At 33.7% G+C, this 17,018-nt stretch overlaps 1 protein-coding gene across 2 annotated transcripts in view; it reads left to right on the top strand.

Moving 5' to 3' along the window:
• The window catches only part of AGMO (alkylglycerol monooxygenase), a 290,586-nt gene extending 278,480 nt beyond the window's left edge, over window positions 1–12,106 (top strand). The window contains exon 12 of one of the 2 annotated variants that reach the window (XM_037163905.2): window positions 10,428–12,106. In XM_037163905.2, coding sequence (XP_037019800.2) covers window positions 10,428–10,502 — 75 coding nt within the window. In that variant the 3' untranslated portion in view covers window positions 10,503–12,106. The remainder of the gene's footprint in view (window positions 1–10,427) is intronic. The other variant, XM_037163903.2, reaches the window with a different exon arrangement.
• The last annotated feature ends 4,912 nt before the right edge of the window (window positions 12,107–17,018 follow it).

The following is a 17,018-nucleotide window of genomic DNA, read 5'->3' as shown; positions in this document are numbered from 1 at the left end:
ATTTAAAATAATACACACTAGGTCCACCCATACTGTCAAAAAAGGTGAGATTTCATTCTTTTTACGGCTGAGTAATATTCTATTAAATATATGTACCGCTCCTTTTTAGTCCATTCATCTACTGATAGGCATTTGCATTGCTTCCATATCTTGGCTATTGTAAATAATGCTGCAAAAATCTTACTATACTTTGTAGGATAATTATACGTTCCCATTGACAACTATATATACCGAGCTTTAAGGGCATCATTTTAACTTATGCCCATCACTGAGAAATAATGTCATTGCTAAAATCTCTCAGGTTCCAAGTTCTATTTATAATTTATGAATCCTCAACTATCACTTTCTGTTTTCACTTTTTGGTGATTGAATCTTTTTAGCAAGAAAAATAGCAAACTTTAACTGTATATCTTATATTTTTATAATACTTTACAGTTTAAAAAATTGAATATTACCATAATCTTGTAAAAATAGGAAAACTATTATTCCCATTTTATAGAAGCAGAAACTGTAATTCTGTGTAAACTCCTGAGGCAAGATAACTTGAGTTGAGTTGGGATAACCTAGTCTTATTTCCTTCCCAAAGTTCTTCTGGTTCGACTAGGTCACATAATGTCCCAAATTAATTCAATATGTATGTGGTTCATCATTCTTCATTTATTCACTAATTTACCAATGATACTTAGATTTCCCATCAATAGTTTTTTTTTACTTATTAATTACTTTATCAAAATAATTTCTCTAGAACAATTTGAAAAATGTTTTTGTTGCTACTTTAATTCATTATCATTTGTTCTTCAAAAGAGTTCAGTTCAGGACCGATATCAAACAACACAGACCACTGTCAAACAGAAAGAAAATTATGGCAAAAACAACAGATCTATTTCAGAGAATTGGCATAAACAAAGATCATTTTTGTAAGTCATTGAGGTAAAAATAAATGAAAATCTTAAGGTAAAAAATTAAAGACAATTCTGTTTTTATGACAGGAACTCACTCTGCTATATAGGACATTAAATAACCACCTAGAAACATTCCCGAAGCTCCAATTCAGTTCTTACAATATTTTTGTAGATTCTTGATCTCATATATCAAATACAGGAAACACTTAAAAATAATAAACCTGCATTTGTGACCCATTATCATAAGTGAGTTATTTAAATCTTTCAGTTCTCAAATATACAATGTGAAATGTGGATATATATATATATGTATATGTATATATATATATATATACACACACACACACCTTTTTTAAGTAGGGAAATTTAATCTTAATTAGAATGTAAATCAACATCTCTGTTTCTGAATTTGATATTTAACATAAAAATAAAACAGTTCGTAATACTTTATTAATACACTTTCTTGAATATTTTATCTTTCTTGAATAAATATTATTTATTTTATTAACCAATATCACCCAATCAATTCAATAAGAGTTTAAAATAGTATTTTTAAATAAATGTGAATGAAAAGAAAAATTTTTTGCCTGAGTTGTGGGAAAAATAAGACATGAAGTAAATTAAGTGTACATTTTCATCTAATTTCATAATGAAAATAATATGTTCTTGCTTCTGAAATATGGAAATTTTACCTTTCCAAGAATTGCATTATATCACATTTCCTTTAATAATCTTTACATTCACATTAAAGCCATTATTATTAGTTATTGTCGTTGTCATCATCATCATCATAGTCTTTGTCATTATCATTATTTGGAATAGAGGAGATAGAGGGTGTTGGTACGAGATCACACATTTTTTATAGCTTAAAAGCTAGGAAATATGCTCTTTGAGAATTTGTAATGTTTACATAATCAGTATCTACATTGCCAAGGCTTATTGCAAACAGCTGGGTGCCTGATGTCTGGCCTCCCCCTTTGTTGGAACTTTTGCCAGAACAGGTAGTCAAAAATGGAAAGTAAGGGAAAATTCAGGCATCTGGGGTGTCTCTCAGGAAAGCAGCTGTGGCTTCCTTAGGAAGCAGTCGTTGTTTCCCATCAGTGAAGACTGTATACCCCTGGGTCCTGTTCTGGCATGGCTGGCCTGGTAGGAGGAGGTTTATGACTCAGGACTTAGGTGAGAAACCATTTGGTCAGTCCCAGTTCTGGCAGAACATTGAGAGAGAGCCCTCAAGCTGCAAGCCATAAGCAGCCTGCTGGCCTTCTCTTTAGGCTACACTGGGTTGTTCCCACTCAGTGGATTGGGACTCTAACCACTTTTTAAAGATTTCATTTATTTATCTTTAGAGGGGAAGGGAAGGAGAGAGGGAGAGAAACATCACTGTATGGTTACCTCTTGTGCGTCCCCTGCTGGGAACTGGCCTGCAGCCCAGGCATGTGCCCTGACTGGAAATCAAACCACAGTTGTTTGGTTCACAGGACTGAGTTCAATCCACTAAGCTACACCAGCCAGGGCCATCTAACCATGCCTTTGACACGAGCAACAATACAAGGGGATCTTTTCAAAACATATCTTGCCAAGATATACTGTCCTGTTTTTAAAACCAGACATCACTGTTATTTCTGTAAACATGGCATTTTTCCCCATAAAAATGAACTCATTTTTTTAAAGACTTGTGTTGTTTCCTGGAAAGTAGGCAAATACTAATATTTTTTTAACAGTACACTGAAAGACCTAGATTAGCAGTATTGAATGATATTCTCAGTGTGTAAAGATGTGCTTTTCCAGATATAAATCTTTGTGTATCAAGTGTTAAAAATTATTATCCTTGAGAAATGACCTAGGCTCTTGACGTACATTAGAGAGGTGCCAGGAGCCTGCTATTGCTACATGAATACAATGAATGAACTCAGCATGCTCTTGTGATGGATTATTTGGCAGGGACTGCCACTCATTTACCATAAAAATGGCATTTTGGTAGCTTAGGACTGAATGGTCTTCTTGATAATTCTTGATGAAACAAAGCACACACTTTATAATGTAAATGCTTCAAATTCTAATAATCAAAGGTAAAAGGGTATTAGAATGGTATAGTACTTTTAATTTTAGGTCATATCATGTTTTTCACCATTATAAAGAATTCTACTAGGACACTTAAGGACCATAATTAATCCAACAACATTTTATTTAAAAATATTTCATTTCAAAAGATACTAAATATGAGGCAAACAATTTTGTGGTCAGGTTAGGCATGCAGAGGTAAATTAAATAAAATTTTATTTCTAATGGTAGCTAGACTTAATTGCATTAATATGAAAGCTTTTAAGAAGAAGTTTAATAAATTTTAAAATTTACTGAAATCTCTTATAATTCAAAAAAAGTGCAGCCTTACTTTTTAGGGAGAGTGGTCAAGTTATTTTTACTTTTTTAGCCCATCACTAATTTTAATACACAAAAGAGTCTCAGCTCAGAGTCAAACTAGGTAATGTTCATTGAATGCCTTCTTATGTTTTGTACTCTGTTTATTCTCAACTTTATAAAAACTAAAACAGGCTTTCCTTAACATTTTTTGTTGCCTTTATTTTTTCTTCTCATATTCATAAAAAGTAAAGAATGTAAAAGTCCATGTTAATTACAAAAGGGAGATTATGAGTATAAAAATATTCTTTCCATAAAATATGCCCTTCTTAAATTTTTTTCACAATGAAATGGTCAGCAGTCACTAATAACATGCATTCTGACAAGTGGTATTTGGTCCTTTGTTAATTTGACCGTATTGCAACTTTCTGTCTATGTCTCCATATTGTTTTCTCTCCTATAGTTCAAGACATTCTTACCCTTCTGTGGCACTAAGAATTTGGAAGATTGGGAAAATATAAAGTCAACTTTAGTTTTGAAAAGATACATATTTTGATCAACTGATGGATATAAATCGTGTCTAATCAATTTTGATTATATCTAAGTTTTCTCTCTTAGTTGTGGTCAGATGAATTTTCTTTGTACTTGTCCTTTTGACAAACTTCTAACTAAAATAATAACACTAATAATAGTGATCTGGAAAAAAACAAGATAAAAGGAGCCTTCCCTGACTGGTATGGGTTGGGTTGGGCGTCAGTGGGTTGGGCAGCATCCTACAAACCGAAAGGTTGCCAGTTGGATCCCTAGTCAGTACACATGCCTGGGTTATGAGCCATCTCCCTGGTTGGGGTGTGTGCGAGAGGAAACAGATCCACAATTCTCTAGCACATTGATGTTTCTCTCCTTCCCTTAACTTTTCTCTAAAAATAAATACATAAAATCTTTTTTTAAAGAAAAAGAAAGAAGAAGCCTGGATATTGAAAGCATGTGATTAAAATATTTAGCAATTTCTCAGGAAATCTATACAAATCTATGATATGTCATTGTAATGTCATATCTATAAAGACACATTATTCATAACTTTGAATTCAAAGTTGAAAATTCCACAGATGTTTTTGAGAAATGTAGCATCTATTTTCACTTTATGCTAATTATGGTTTATACTATTTCCACCAGATGGGTTTGTATACACAGTAGCTACTTCATGCCAACTGTCTTCAAGTACATCCTCTAAAATATAGGTGGGTTTCAGAGACCTCTAAGTGATTTTGAATCTTTTCACTAATATTTTTTTCAGATGTTATCATGATAGTGCAAATGTGGTATGGGTGAACAACAGGATATTCTGTAGGAGTATTATCAAAAAGGGTACACACTTTCTTGAGCAGTTTAGGCTTTCAGAAGTGAATAAATTATTGTACATAATAAGAGATATTCACTTCCAGGGAACTGTAAAAATGGTTGCAATGAAGTTTCTATATTTGTTGTCTAAAGTAACTTAGTACATGTTTCTCATTAAAATTATAAGGGTCCTTTGCCACCACTGAGTAGTTAAATAGTAAATATCTGATTTTTCAAGTTTCAGAGTTTAGCCGAAGTACTTAAAAAGTTTGTTGTAAATGTATTTTGGGCTTATTTTCTTAAAGAACATGACTGTGGTATGTTTAATATATTTTCTTGTTTAATAATTAATATTAAATGATACTTAACAATTAAGGAAATAAAAATATTTTAAATAAGGCAATATCCCATAAGTATTGATATAAACTTTAAACTTTGTTTTTAGGTTTCATTTCCTTAGTGAAGAACTTTTACATATATTTAAAAACTAATATAAAATAATAATGTTTGATTGAAAATATAAATAGTAATAAATCTTTATAGGAACATATATTAAACATAGTTGTGATTGTATTTGCTCTTGAATAGAGTGTAGACACAAACAAAGAGAGAACACAAAACTTCCCAGTGATAGGTGCAGGGTCTGCAAGTCTTTCTCTTAAGCCTTTTGTTTGTCTGTCTGCATGTGCATCTTAGTATTTTAGTTGTATGTAGAATAACTGGAAGAACAATCCCCAATTTCTTTTGAGTTGATGTTTGTCAAATTGTGTTCTTGTTAAGTTCAAGGGGAGGAAAGTCTATCATCACTGAATATATTCCTAATATTTTCATATCAAAATCATCTTTAGTATATTGAGTCCAGTTTCTGCTCTAGTTCTGTTTGTGTTTATTCGTTCTCTTGCCTTAATAGGAAATAGAGATATTTTCTACCAATCCAGGTGTGATCTCTGCTAATCTGTTATCTTCACAATGGATAATAGCCACCTATAAAAAAACAACATGATGTGTTAAAAAGTATGTTTAACAAAGAATTGCTTTTATTTTTCTCCAAAGAGTTTTATTCAAACTTCTGTATGTTTAATGTATTTCCATTAAAACAAATTGTTGCTGTTATAGTTGTGTTAAATAGGCAGTTAACTAGTATTTTATGAACTTCATCAGTATCAGAGAAATATACTCTTCTATTTATAGACTGATTATTATTTGTTAGTGATACAAAAAGGGACATTCATTTTAGACAAATTTACACAATTTAGTTTATGGTAATATATTTTTAAAGTTATTTGAAGGTTATTAAGTCAAATGTTCACAGAAATGCTATTTTATATTTAAAATATTTCAAATTTCTTCCTTGACAATATAAAATTTAGCAAGATAAATTTACCCATCATTTACAAAATGACTTAGCTTTTCTAACATGTTCATTCAGCATTTTTAGTGATTTAAAATGTTGAACAAACAAGTTAGTTATAGTTACATTACTACTATAATAGGTATATAATTACAAGAGATATTATATCTCAGTGAGTATTTTTCTATGTCAATATTTATAACAATAAATACATGTTTGGGAATCCAAATAAATTTGTACTGTATCAGAGATTTTATTTCTCTTGTGGCTATGTTAAAACTTTCATTTTATTCACAAGTTTATCTGATGGTTAAATGATTGGAAGTGTGAAATATTGCTAGTTAGTTTTAATGAAAATTGCCCACTTCTCAAGGTAATATTTAATTTTTTTGTTCATCAGGTAACTTATTAATATGTACTGTTGGTGGATTTAAAGCAAGAGAGATAGAAATGTACATTGCTGTAAGAATAATCCACTAGCTTTGTAATTTAAGGGGGTGGCAGTTTGAGGAGAACCCACGTGTACATAGAGATACCTCTTCTTACACTTTCTCTTCCCTTTAAGATTGGGTGCCTGAGTTGCTCATAAGTATGGCCATTTCTAATAAAGCCTCTTAAAACAGACATAATGGGAAGGACCAGGAGAATAATAACACATCAGTTCCCACTGGTGTTTTAGTATGGATCCATGGCTCAGATTAGCCACCTGCCAATTGATGAACTTTTTGGAAAGGGGTGGAGGAAATGTGGAGAGCATCTGTACAGGCCAAAGTTCAGGCATCAGAGTTGAGGGCCCTAGGAAGTCAAGGAAATAGCCTGAAGACGAGGGCCATTAATGATGTGTTAGTGCAAGGAGGGCTTGACACCGAGAGTGAACTTCCTCTGTTTCATATTTTGTATCCAGGTGTTAAAATCATGGGACTTGCCCAGACTTAGGCTAAAATAAGTGTTTGTTGAGTTTGTACATATCCAGAAACATCATATCTGTAGATTAGAGAAGAATGTTGCAAAAAACATACTATGGTAACCTACTATAGTTACCTACATAGTAGCCTACTATGGCTACTATGGTTATTCTTTTTTTAATTGTTTTAAAATATTATTTATTTATTTTAGACAGAGAGGAAGGTAGGGAGAAAAAGAGGGAGAGAAACATCAATGTGTGATTGCCTCTCATGTGGCCCCTACTGGGGACCTGGCCTGCAACCCAGGCATGTGCCTTGACTAGAAATCGAACTAGTGACACTTTGGTTTGCCATATATTCTTTTACTAGCCTAAGTAGTAATTCTACTATTTTCATTTAACAAGTAGTTGGTTGAGACATGTGTTAATGAATGAATCTCAAGTGATACATTGAATCATCAACTATGGGGAACTAAAATAACAGCTTAAAATGCAAATCAAGAGAAAGATTGAATAAGGAAAAATTTTAAATGGAATTATTTCAATAATCAAGTGGTTATATTGAGCCCTCATTAAATAATTTTATAGTGTACATTATGTATGAAATATATATTTAGATCATATACACATATATACAGACATATATTAAATATATAAAAGCAAATCTATATTTTTCTACTTATTTTCTAATGGAACAGGGTTAATATTTTAGGTTTATACATATATTGAGAATCACATATTCACTGTATGTAATTTCTATGCTCCTATGCCAATCTGGATTTCATTATATATAAAAACTCCCTTTATGCTTAAAATATTGATTGTGAAATGGTCTCAGAAACCCAGCATTTTTTGACTCAAAAATCACCCGGCAAATGCAGGTGATGACTAAAAAAGAGGAAATGAATTCACTATTGATGTTCATGTTCATTGAACTGACTTCCAAGGATGTACAGTTGGATTATCTGGGGGACATTAAATAAATGAAAAACATCATCCCCACTCTGATATTTTGTACTTTGTGATTTCTTGGTAAACCACATAAATTCTGAGCTCCCATTGCCTCATCAGCAAACTGGATACCAATTCCTCATGGTTTCTCATGAGAATTAAACATCATAATCCTATAAATGTACCTGTGAAAATGCCTAGCCCAAGCAAGGGTCTCACTGTGCATTAACTTGAATCTGAATCTGACCCCTATGCTTCATCAGCTTCCCCCAAACTCCATCTCTTTGGAGGGATAACATGTGGGGACCTAGAAAAACACAGAGAAACAAAATGAAACTGTAGTGTGCAAAATTGCATTTCATTTTGGTAAGAAGCTGAAAGCATTTTAGAAAATTGGAAAAGACATGATCTTTGTGTTTTAGTGAGGAATGTGTCCTAAAGGAAATAGGACGTGACTATATTTTCAAAAGGGAAAAGAGTTAGTTGTGAAGCGGTGGATAACAACAAAGCCAAGTACTAGAATTGTAATATTTTTCACTTCCTTGCTAGATCAGAAGTTCTTAATAGTTCTGGAACTCGCAGGTGAAAGTATAGATTACCTACGGGGTCATAAGTGGGGAAAAGAAGAATTATGACATACTCACTGTATTTTACATACAGTTTTAGAAGTTTCACTGAAATCATTCTCAACCTTCACTCATGGAAATAATCCATACAACCCTAGACACTAGATTCAAAACCAATATAAACTTCTATTGCCAAATATCTATCAGAATCCCAGACCCTGCATAACACAAGGGTCTATTAGCTGCTCAATGAATATTATGGATCCAAAATAATTATTTACCCTGATGTTTTAGATTTATCATTTCTGTCTCCCTTGAAGTTTATTTTCTCAGCTATCCCTCTGTTAACAGTAACCCATCTTTGTAGACAAATGCAATGCGTTGCACAACCTGAGGCCTTCCATAAATACTCCCAAATCCCGGTGTTATTTTACCTGGCACCATCATGAGAAACCCCATGAGGTCATTTCTCTGGAATTAGAGTCAAAAGAAACAAAATCAAAACCAGACTTCAAATATATTGTATTTGATTTCTGAGGTAACTCCAAAATGTTAATATTATTCTTAACTTCTGCTTCAGTATAATTGTTGATTTCATTTTGGGTATTTTTTCATACTGTAGATGTTATAGGCTGAAAGGAATGCATGGATTTGATGAAAACTCTCCTATCTGAAAATGTAAAGAATAATGGTCTTCTAGAAAGAACTAGAACCTTTATCCGAAACTGAACAACTTATCATAAAATCTAAACATCAATGTTTATGGGGGTTACATTGTTATTAGTGTTGTTTTCCGTGGTCTGTCTTTAATAGAAAATTGCCACAGTTCAGGGTATTTTCTGTAAATTGGTGGCTGGCCTCAGTTACTTGCCTAGGCTTCCCTTCAGTCCAACACTCCAGAATGTTTTCAATGACTCCATCTTATTAGCAAATGTACTCCTTTGTGTACTTATATGATCTTTTAGAAATAGTGGTCTTCTTCCTGGAAAATATGACCTACAAATGGTCATATTTTAATAGTTTGGAGAGGAAGTTTGCACAATTAAAAAATAGAGAGAAACCCTTCTACAGCTCTTCTATTAACTTCATTATTTGGGCATCGTTCTTTTTCATTATCACACTAACAACACCTGATATAGTGATCATATAAGTAATCTTATAGCCCAATTTTAGTACATAGGTAATAGTAAGAGAAAGAGTAAGCATAGAAAGATCTCACAGTGTAAAGAATATGACTAGTGCTGGATTTTACCTAAAGAGAAGTAGAAAATATGTATTGTGGCATTTTGATTATGCATAGTGAAAAATTCTACAACCATGAATTCTTACTAAGGATGGCTATATAGTCATTTTCATTAGGATCATTAGAAATCAAGAATTTTATTTGACTAATTTTTGGTGATTTATTGGGAATGAGTGGTATTACTTGAATGTAAAGAGTAAACTCAATAAACTCTTATGGCTGCTTATTACAATTTAGTTATAGTTTTAATTTTAAGAAGAATTTTTCCGTTATATTTTTATACCTGATACGATCAAAAGATTAAGAAGGTAAGTCAGTAGTAATGTTTAGAATTTACTTCATGTAGGGTGAAGTTCATAATATGCTAGATTATATTGACTCAGAGAGAAATTAGTCTTTGATAATGTTTTTATTTCTCCTTTTCCAAAAATTTTAAAATTATACAAACAATGAGATCATTTAATACAATACATACAATATGCAGTATGCCCAAGTGCCAAAAGAAAGTCGGTTTCATTCAATACCTAATTTGCATAGCCCCATCCCTATCAAAGACCCAGATTTTTGAGTATTAAAAAGAAAAAGAAAAAGTCACAGAGACAAAACTTAATACTTACTCCCTCTCCTGTCTTCACATAAAGCATTCTTAGCTGGGTTGGCTAAACTCCATCAGTGAGCAACTGCTACATTCAGTTCAAATTATTTAACTGTCTAAAATATTATGTTTATCTCACCCATATTTTTAACTCAGTTGAATGAAAGTATTGATTCCATTTTAATTGTTTGTCTTCTTTGTGTTTTATCTCTTCAGATTTTTTTTTCCATCTGCATTGCTTTCTGGGGAGTAAGAAGCATGAAACAACTTGCCTCTGGCCTTTGGAAATAATTTAAGTTTGTACACAGTTCTCTTGTTTTAAATCAGTTGCCTACCCCATGATATATAATTATTGGCCATAAAGATAAGCATTTTATATAATAATTATATGAACCATTTATGTACTGAGAGGTTGCCCATTTATTAACTGTTGCTTGCTTTCTACATTTATTGTTTTCTCTTAAAGTCAGTTGCAGTTACCTTTGTGATAGGGTTGAAAACAAATGATTTCTACTACAGTGATATTATAGCCACTGTTGCATCTAAGCCAATGAGAATAAGAAAAGGAAGGGAGGAAACAAAAATAGTAAAAAGGGTGAATATGTCATTTGCATTGATTTGACAGCTTTTCCTTTGCCGTTTGCTAACATAGTTTGTGTTGCATGCTGTTGAGTGGGCTGCACTTCCTGGCAACCCTGTGAATGAGCGATGCCCACACTGTCCTGTCCTCCACATCCCTGCTCAGCTCCTGAAGACTCAGGCCTGTGGCATCTTCTAAGCAGTCAACCCATCTAATATTTGGGCTTCCTCTTTTCCCTCTGTCTTATGTTTTCCCCAGCACTACTGTCTTTTTCAAAGAATTCTGCCTCTTTATCATGTACCCAAAGTAGAACAACTTCACTTTTGTCATTTCTGACTCCAGTGGTGTTCCAGACTTCATTTGCTCTAGGACCCACTGATTCCTCTTTCTGTTGGTCCAGAGCATCTGTAGAGTTCTTGTCTGACACCAAGTTCCAAATGAATCATTTTTTTCTATCAGCCTTCTTCACTATCCAACTTTTGCATCTACACATGGTAATTGGGATTTTGAGGGAGTGAATAATCTCAGCCTTGATCTCTAAATGACACATTTTCCTCTTGATGATCTTTCCCAATTCTTCCACTGCTGCCCTTGTATGTCTCTCTTGGTTTGTTGGCTGTAGTCTCAATTTGAATTGATGAGTGAACCAAGGTAAGAAAAATGTTTAACAATTTCACTGTCTCCATTGTTGCATGCTTCTTCTGTAGTCATGGATTTTGTCTTCATAATGTTCAAATAGAGTCCTGCTTTGGTACTTTCTTTTTTCACTTGCATCAATGGTCATTTCAAGTCGTTGCAACTTTCTGTCAATAAGATGGTGTTTATTGATATTTCTTCCACCAAATTTCACATCTCATTCCTCTGAGTATAGCCCACTTTTGGGTGTGATAATACAATCTGTGTACCAATTAAACAAATAGGGAAGTAAAATACATCCTTCTCTGACACCTTTGCTATAGGAAACCGTTCTGCTAAAATCGTGCTTAAGTGCGTATTTGTCATCATAAAAAGGTTTAGAAGAGTTGTCTGCCTAGAATTATATTTACCTTTGAAAACCAAATAGCCTAAGGATCTACATTACAAAAAAGACATCAATGAAATGAAAATAAATAGAATTTCTCAGAATTAATTTACTCAACAGATTAATTTGTGATACATATGTCTAATTTGTTTAGTTAATTTGTTTTGGTAGATTGAAGAGCAGGCAGTAATTCCGTGTCATATAAAATTTTCACAACATTAATAAAACTCTCTAAATAAAATTGCCCTGGGTGTTGTGTGTACATTGTTCATTGGTATTGTAAAACTCTGTCTGTGTTTCATGAAGAGGGAACTGATAACAATGTGAGTTCAAAGAATAGAAGACTGAAAATGGTCAGATTTTTTGTTCTTCCATTTCTCTAATATTTCTTACATTTAAAGTTATAATTTAAGTAGTCAAAGTTATAAGCACCAAGTCAATTAATATTGTCCTTCACTGAGCTTCACTGATATTCGTCATTGGGTTAAAGACACTGATCAAGTTGTTAAACTCATTTAAAAAATATGTCATTTAAGCTTTGAGCAGAGCAAAATGAATCATTAAAAGAACCACACTAGAGGCATGTATGTGGACTCATGAGGCAGGATTGAAGCATGCTCATTTTCCAAACTGGAAAAGCAGAGGAAGATTAAATTTTGCATAATAAATATTAATTATATCTCAAGTGTCAGAAGAAGGGACTTGACTTTGCCTCATTCATCCTGTTATACTTAATTTAACACAGAGTACAGCAAATACATAAGCCCATAACAAATATTAAACTCTATTGTTGACCATTCCCAGCATTTTTTGCTGGACTTGGCATGTGCAGAACCGTGTTAAAGCAGGGAGCACTCTACTGGCTGGAAATTGCTTAATTTCTAGCTTAAAACACCTTTTTTAAACGATTTATTATTCTTTAATTTTAATTGTTGTTCAAATACAGTTTTCTGTCTTTTACTCCCATCCCAGACCACCCATACAGCCCTCCCCTCTCCCATTTCCACCCCTATGTGTCTTTTATACTTGTTTATCTATGTGTCTTTTATACTTGTTCCTGTAAACCCTTCCCCTTTTCCCCTGGAATTCCCTCCCCTCTCCCCCTGGACACTGTCAGCCTGTTCTCTATTTCAGTGTCTTTTGGTTATATTTTGCTTGTTTGCTTGTTTTGTTGTTTAGGTTCCTGTTAAAGGTGAGATCATATGATATTTGTCTTTTACCACCTGGCTTATTTCACTTAGCATAATGCTTTCCAGTTCCATCTATGCTGTTGCAAAGGGTAGGAGCTCCTTCTTTCTTTCTGCTGCATAGTATTTCATCCTGTAAATGTACCCTAGTTTTTTTTATCCATTCATTTAGTGATGGGCACCTAGGTTGCTTCCAGCTCTTGGCTATTGTAAATTGTGCTGCTATGAACATTGGGGTGCATAGATACTTTTGGATTGGTGTTTCAGGATTCTTAGCATATAATCCTAGCAGTGGAATTGCCAGGTCAAAAGGAAAGTCCATTTTTAGTTCTCTGAGAAAATTCCATACTGTTTTTCATAGTGGTTGTACCAGTCTGCAAACCCACCAACAGTGCACTAGGGTTCCCTTTTCTCCACAATCTCTCCAATACCTGTTGTTTGTTGCTTTGTTTATGATGGCCATTCTGACTGGTGTGAAGTGGTATCTCATTGTGGTTTTAATTTGCATCTCTCTGATAGCTAGAGATATTGAGCACCTTTTCGTGTGTCTCTGGATCCTCTGTATGTCCTCCTTGGAGAAGTGTCTGTCCAAGTCCTTTGCCCCTTTTTAATTGGGTTGCTTGTCTTCTTAGAGTGGAGTCATGTGAGTTCTTTGTATATTTTGGAGATTAAAGTCTTGTCTGCGGTATCATTGGCAAATGTGTTTTCCTGTATGATTGGTTCTCTTTTTATTTTAATACTGTTTTTCTCTAGCTTAAAATTTCTGAGTACACATATACTTCTACATCATAAGGACTGTTCAGTCTGTAGCTTACTTCTTTCAGAAATGGCAAAGAGAAGAGAGGTCTCACAGATTTTTAAAGTAGCTTTTTTAGTGTGTCAGAATAGTTTGTTTCCCCATGAGACATATATATTTTAATTTTTATCACATTTTCATCACCATTTAACCCCCTTAAGGCATGTATATATTCTTGAGTATATGTGATTGTGAAGGAGTGGTCTCAAAATGAGTTTAATAATGGAAGTAAAGAATTCAAAAATGGCCAAAGATACTTTTAGGGTGAAGTTCAGTTTTCTCCAAGCTAAGATTTACTCTTTCTTTTCCCTCTCAGATACCATTGCTGGTGAGAAATGGTTTTCTTTTAGAAACACAGACATTTTCTAGCTACAGATTTCCAGACCTTTGAAAGTGGAAGTGATTCCCATATAGCTGTATTCCCAGGTCTGTGTATGTTAACCAGGGCATTTTATTCTTCACCTTCAACCTTGCTAATTTTCCAGGCCAGTTTTCTCTTGCCAAGCACTAATACATGATGACAGATCATATAACTATTATTAATGTTGCAAATTGATCTTGAATGATGCCATGTAATTTATGCTTACACTTTACTGGAAGCACTTTCACTCTCTCATTCTCTCGAGAGGAAAAGCATTGAAGTTAGGACTCATGAATTACTCACCACTTCTCATGGAGCTATGCAAACTGACTGAAAATAGTTATGAATATTCTCAGCTTTGCCAGTCTACCATAAAGAGGGATGGAGAGAAGGAGGCACATTGGTTTATTGAGTAGCACTCAATTAGCGTTATTTCATTTAGTCTCTAGAATTTAGGGGATTAAGTGTTGTTAATATAATTTTACAGAAAAGAACTCTGAGGCTGGGAGAAATTTTAAAACTTTCTAGGCCAATCATGCAACACTGATGGCCAAAAGAAAATTTAAAACTTCTGACATTCAGCCATGACTGGTGTGGCTCAGCGGACTGAGCACAGCCCTATGAATCAAAGGGTCACCAGTTCGATTCCCATTCAGGACACATGCCTCAGTTGCGGGCCAGGTCCTCAGTAGCAGGCAGGCATGAGAGAGACAACAACACGTTGATGTTTCCCTCTCCTTCTCCCTCCTTTCCCCTCTCTAAAAAAGTATATAAATAAAATCTTTAAAACCTCTGATGATCAACATCAATGTCCATAATGTTTCTCTATTCCATGAGGGTAGATATCCAAGGCAAATCTTTAAAAATGTAGGTTCAGGAGCTTAAGATAAGTGTATTTCTTATTCAATTTGATATTTTAAGGTACAAAATAAAGTTCAGAAGATAAGTACTTTTGTTATAGGATGAATTAATTCACTATGTGAATGAGTACCAAAGTCCCTGTCTCTCTAAGGCTTTAGGTATGTTTACAGAATTGTCCCATGTCTAACAGAACCTGTTCCTGTACTTGAGTTGATTTGTTAGAATTTACCATTACTTGGGCTCCATTTATTGTTTTGTTTACTTCCCCTTCATCTTGTTCTGATTATTTTTGTTAAGTATAATACAATCATCTTTTCACCATGATACTCAGCAATTTGTGGACCTATGATTGTGTAAGTGAAGTTCAATCAATCACCAAAGTATAAGAGAACCTTTGTAAAATTTAGCATTACCAGCTTGAATTATTGCTTTTAGATGTTCTCAAATGTCATTTTACTGGTAATATATAATTTATTCTTTCAGTGGAATTTGCAATCAAACCATTGAGTGAAATTCTTTCAGTTATAATATAGATTATGGTTGGCAGTCATGTGATTTATCAGGGAGAGAATGAGCTCTCTTTTTTATGCCCCTTCTCTATTTTTTCATATTCGTAGCTTCCAGATTCCTAAAGAGACATTGAAAACACAGAGGCAAGTTTGGCTTTCAGCATCTTAAAACCTTTCTGATGTCAGGACTCTCGGCAGAGCCATGGAAGTAGGCCAGGCTCCCTTTTCAATCAACCTCAGAAAAAAAAACAGAAAATATTCTATCTACTGTTAAATTGTTTTTTCAAATCTCACTTCATTCTGCCACTCTTTCTTCTCAGAAGTGTAACAAATCAAATCCCTCCCTCCCCAAAGACTCAATTAGAAGATGTTATTAGCAAATAAGCAAGCATTGCCAGTTTTCCCTGGTGGGTTATGTCTTCTTTGAAATTGCACAACTTGAGCATCCCTTCAGTCAGAATTTCCTACTAGCCCAGATACCACACTATCCAAAAACCCTAAATTCATTTTTTTGCATTTGTTTTTCTTTTGTGTTATCTGCAATACATCCAAAATTCTAACTTGACTGTTTACACTACATAAAACAGGAAAAAAGCAAATTTTGTCTTCATGCCTGTCTTTATGAATTATCTGTGAATCTTTATTTAAAAATAGAAATTCCTGGTAGAAACATCAGAATTCTGATTTAATAAGAACATAAGCCTCAAAACCCAGTCTGGGTATGGTTTGTCTCCAATTCTTCATAAAAAAAAATGTGAGCATTGGACTAAGTCGTGTCCATGGTCCCTTGGAACTCTGACCTTCCAATGAGCAGTCTATCTAAATTATTTCTACATTTTAAAGTAGCATAACTATATTTGTTTTAAAATTATGATCAAATTTGGACTTGAATCTATAATAAATTAATGAGGTTGTATTTCAGAACAGGTTCACTGGACTCAAGTCAATGGGGACAACCTTGGACAGAAGATAGGAAACTCTGAAGGTAGAGTGCAAAAAATAAAATCTCCATTTAAGAATCCTACAACAATTTACAAAATCTAATTTTTTATTTTTTAAACATGCTCCCTTTTTAGTGCTTATTATCTTTTCTTTGAGGCTTTATATTTTATTTAATTCCTTCCATCTCTTTGTCATCCCTTATTTTTTATACTACAGTTAAGTTAAATCAATTTTATATTGAGCATTATCCACCTTACCTTCTGTGTGCTTATAATGTCCACCACATTTTGATTTACTAGTTGATATATTATGTCTTCAGCCTTCTTTTCACTCTTTTGGAGTGAAAAATCTCAGGTAGTTCCTTAATGAATATTTCCTCTGAAATGAAAAACAAGCAAACAGCTGTTCACTGCATTTATAGCCTTTGGAAACCTTGAGCATGGGGACTACAGAAATAACTCAGGAAATTCAGGTCATCGGATACATGTGAGTGTGGTCAGCTGTGTAGAGCAGCAGGGAAAGTCCCAGAACACAAAAGGAAATTGCTTAT

This window comes from Artibeus jamaicensis, unplaced genomic scaffold (genome assembly GCF_021234435.1).
Source record: "Artibeus jamaicensis isolate MK-2021 breed Jamaican fruit bat unplaced genomic scaffold, CSHL_Jam_final contig_923, whole genome shotgun sequence".
NCBI lineage: Eukaryota > Metazoa > Chordata > Mammalia > Chiroptera > Phyllostomidae > Artibeus > Artibeus jamaicensis.
The sequence above is the reverse complement of the archived record's forward strand: the minus strand, read 5'-3'. Positions and strand labels throughout refer to the sequence as shown.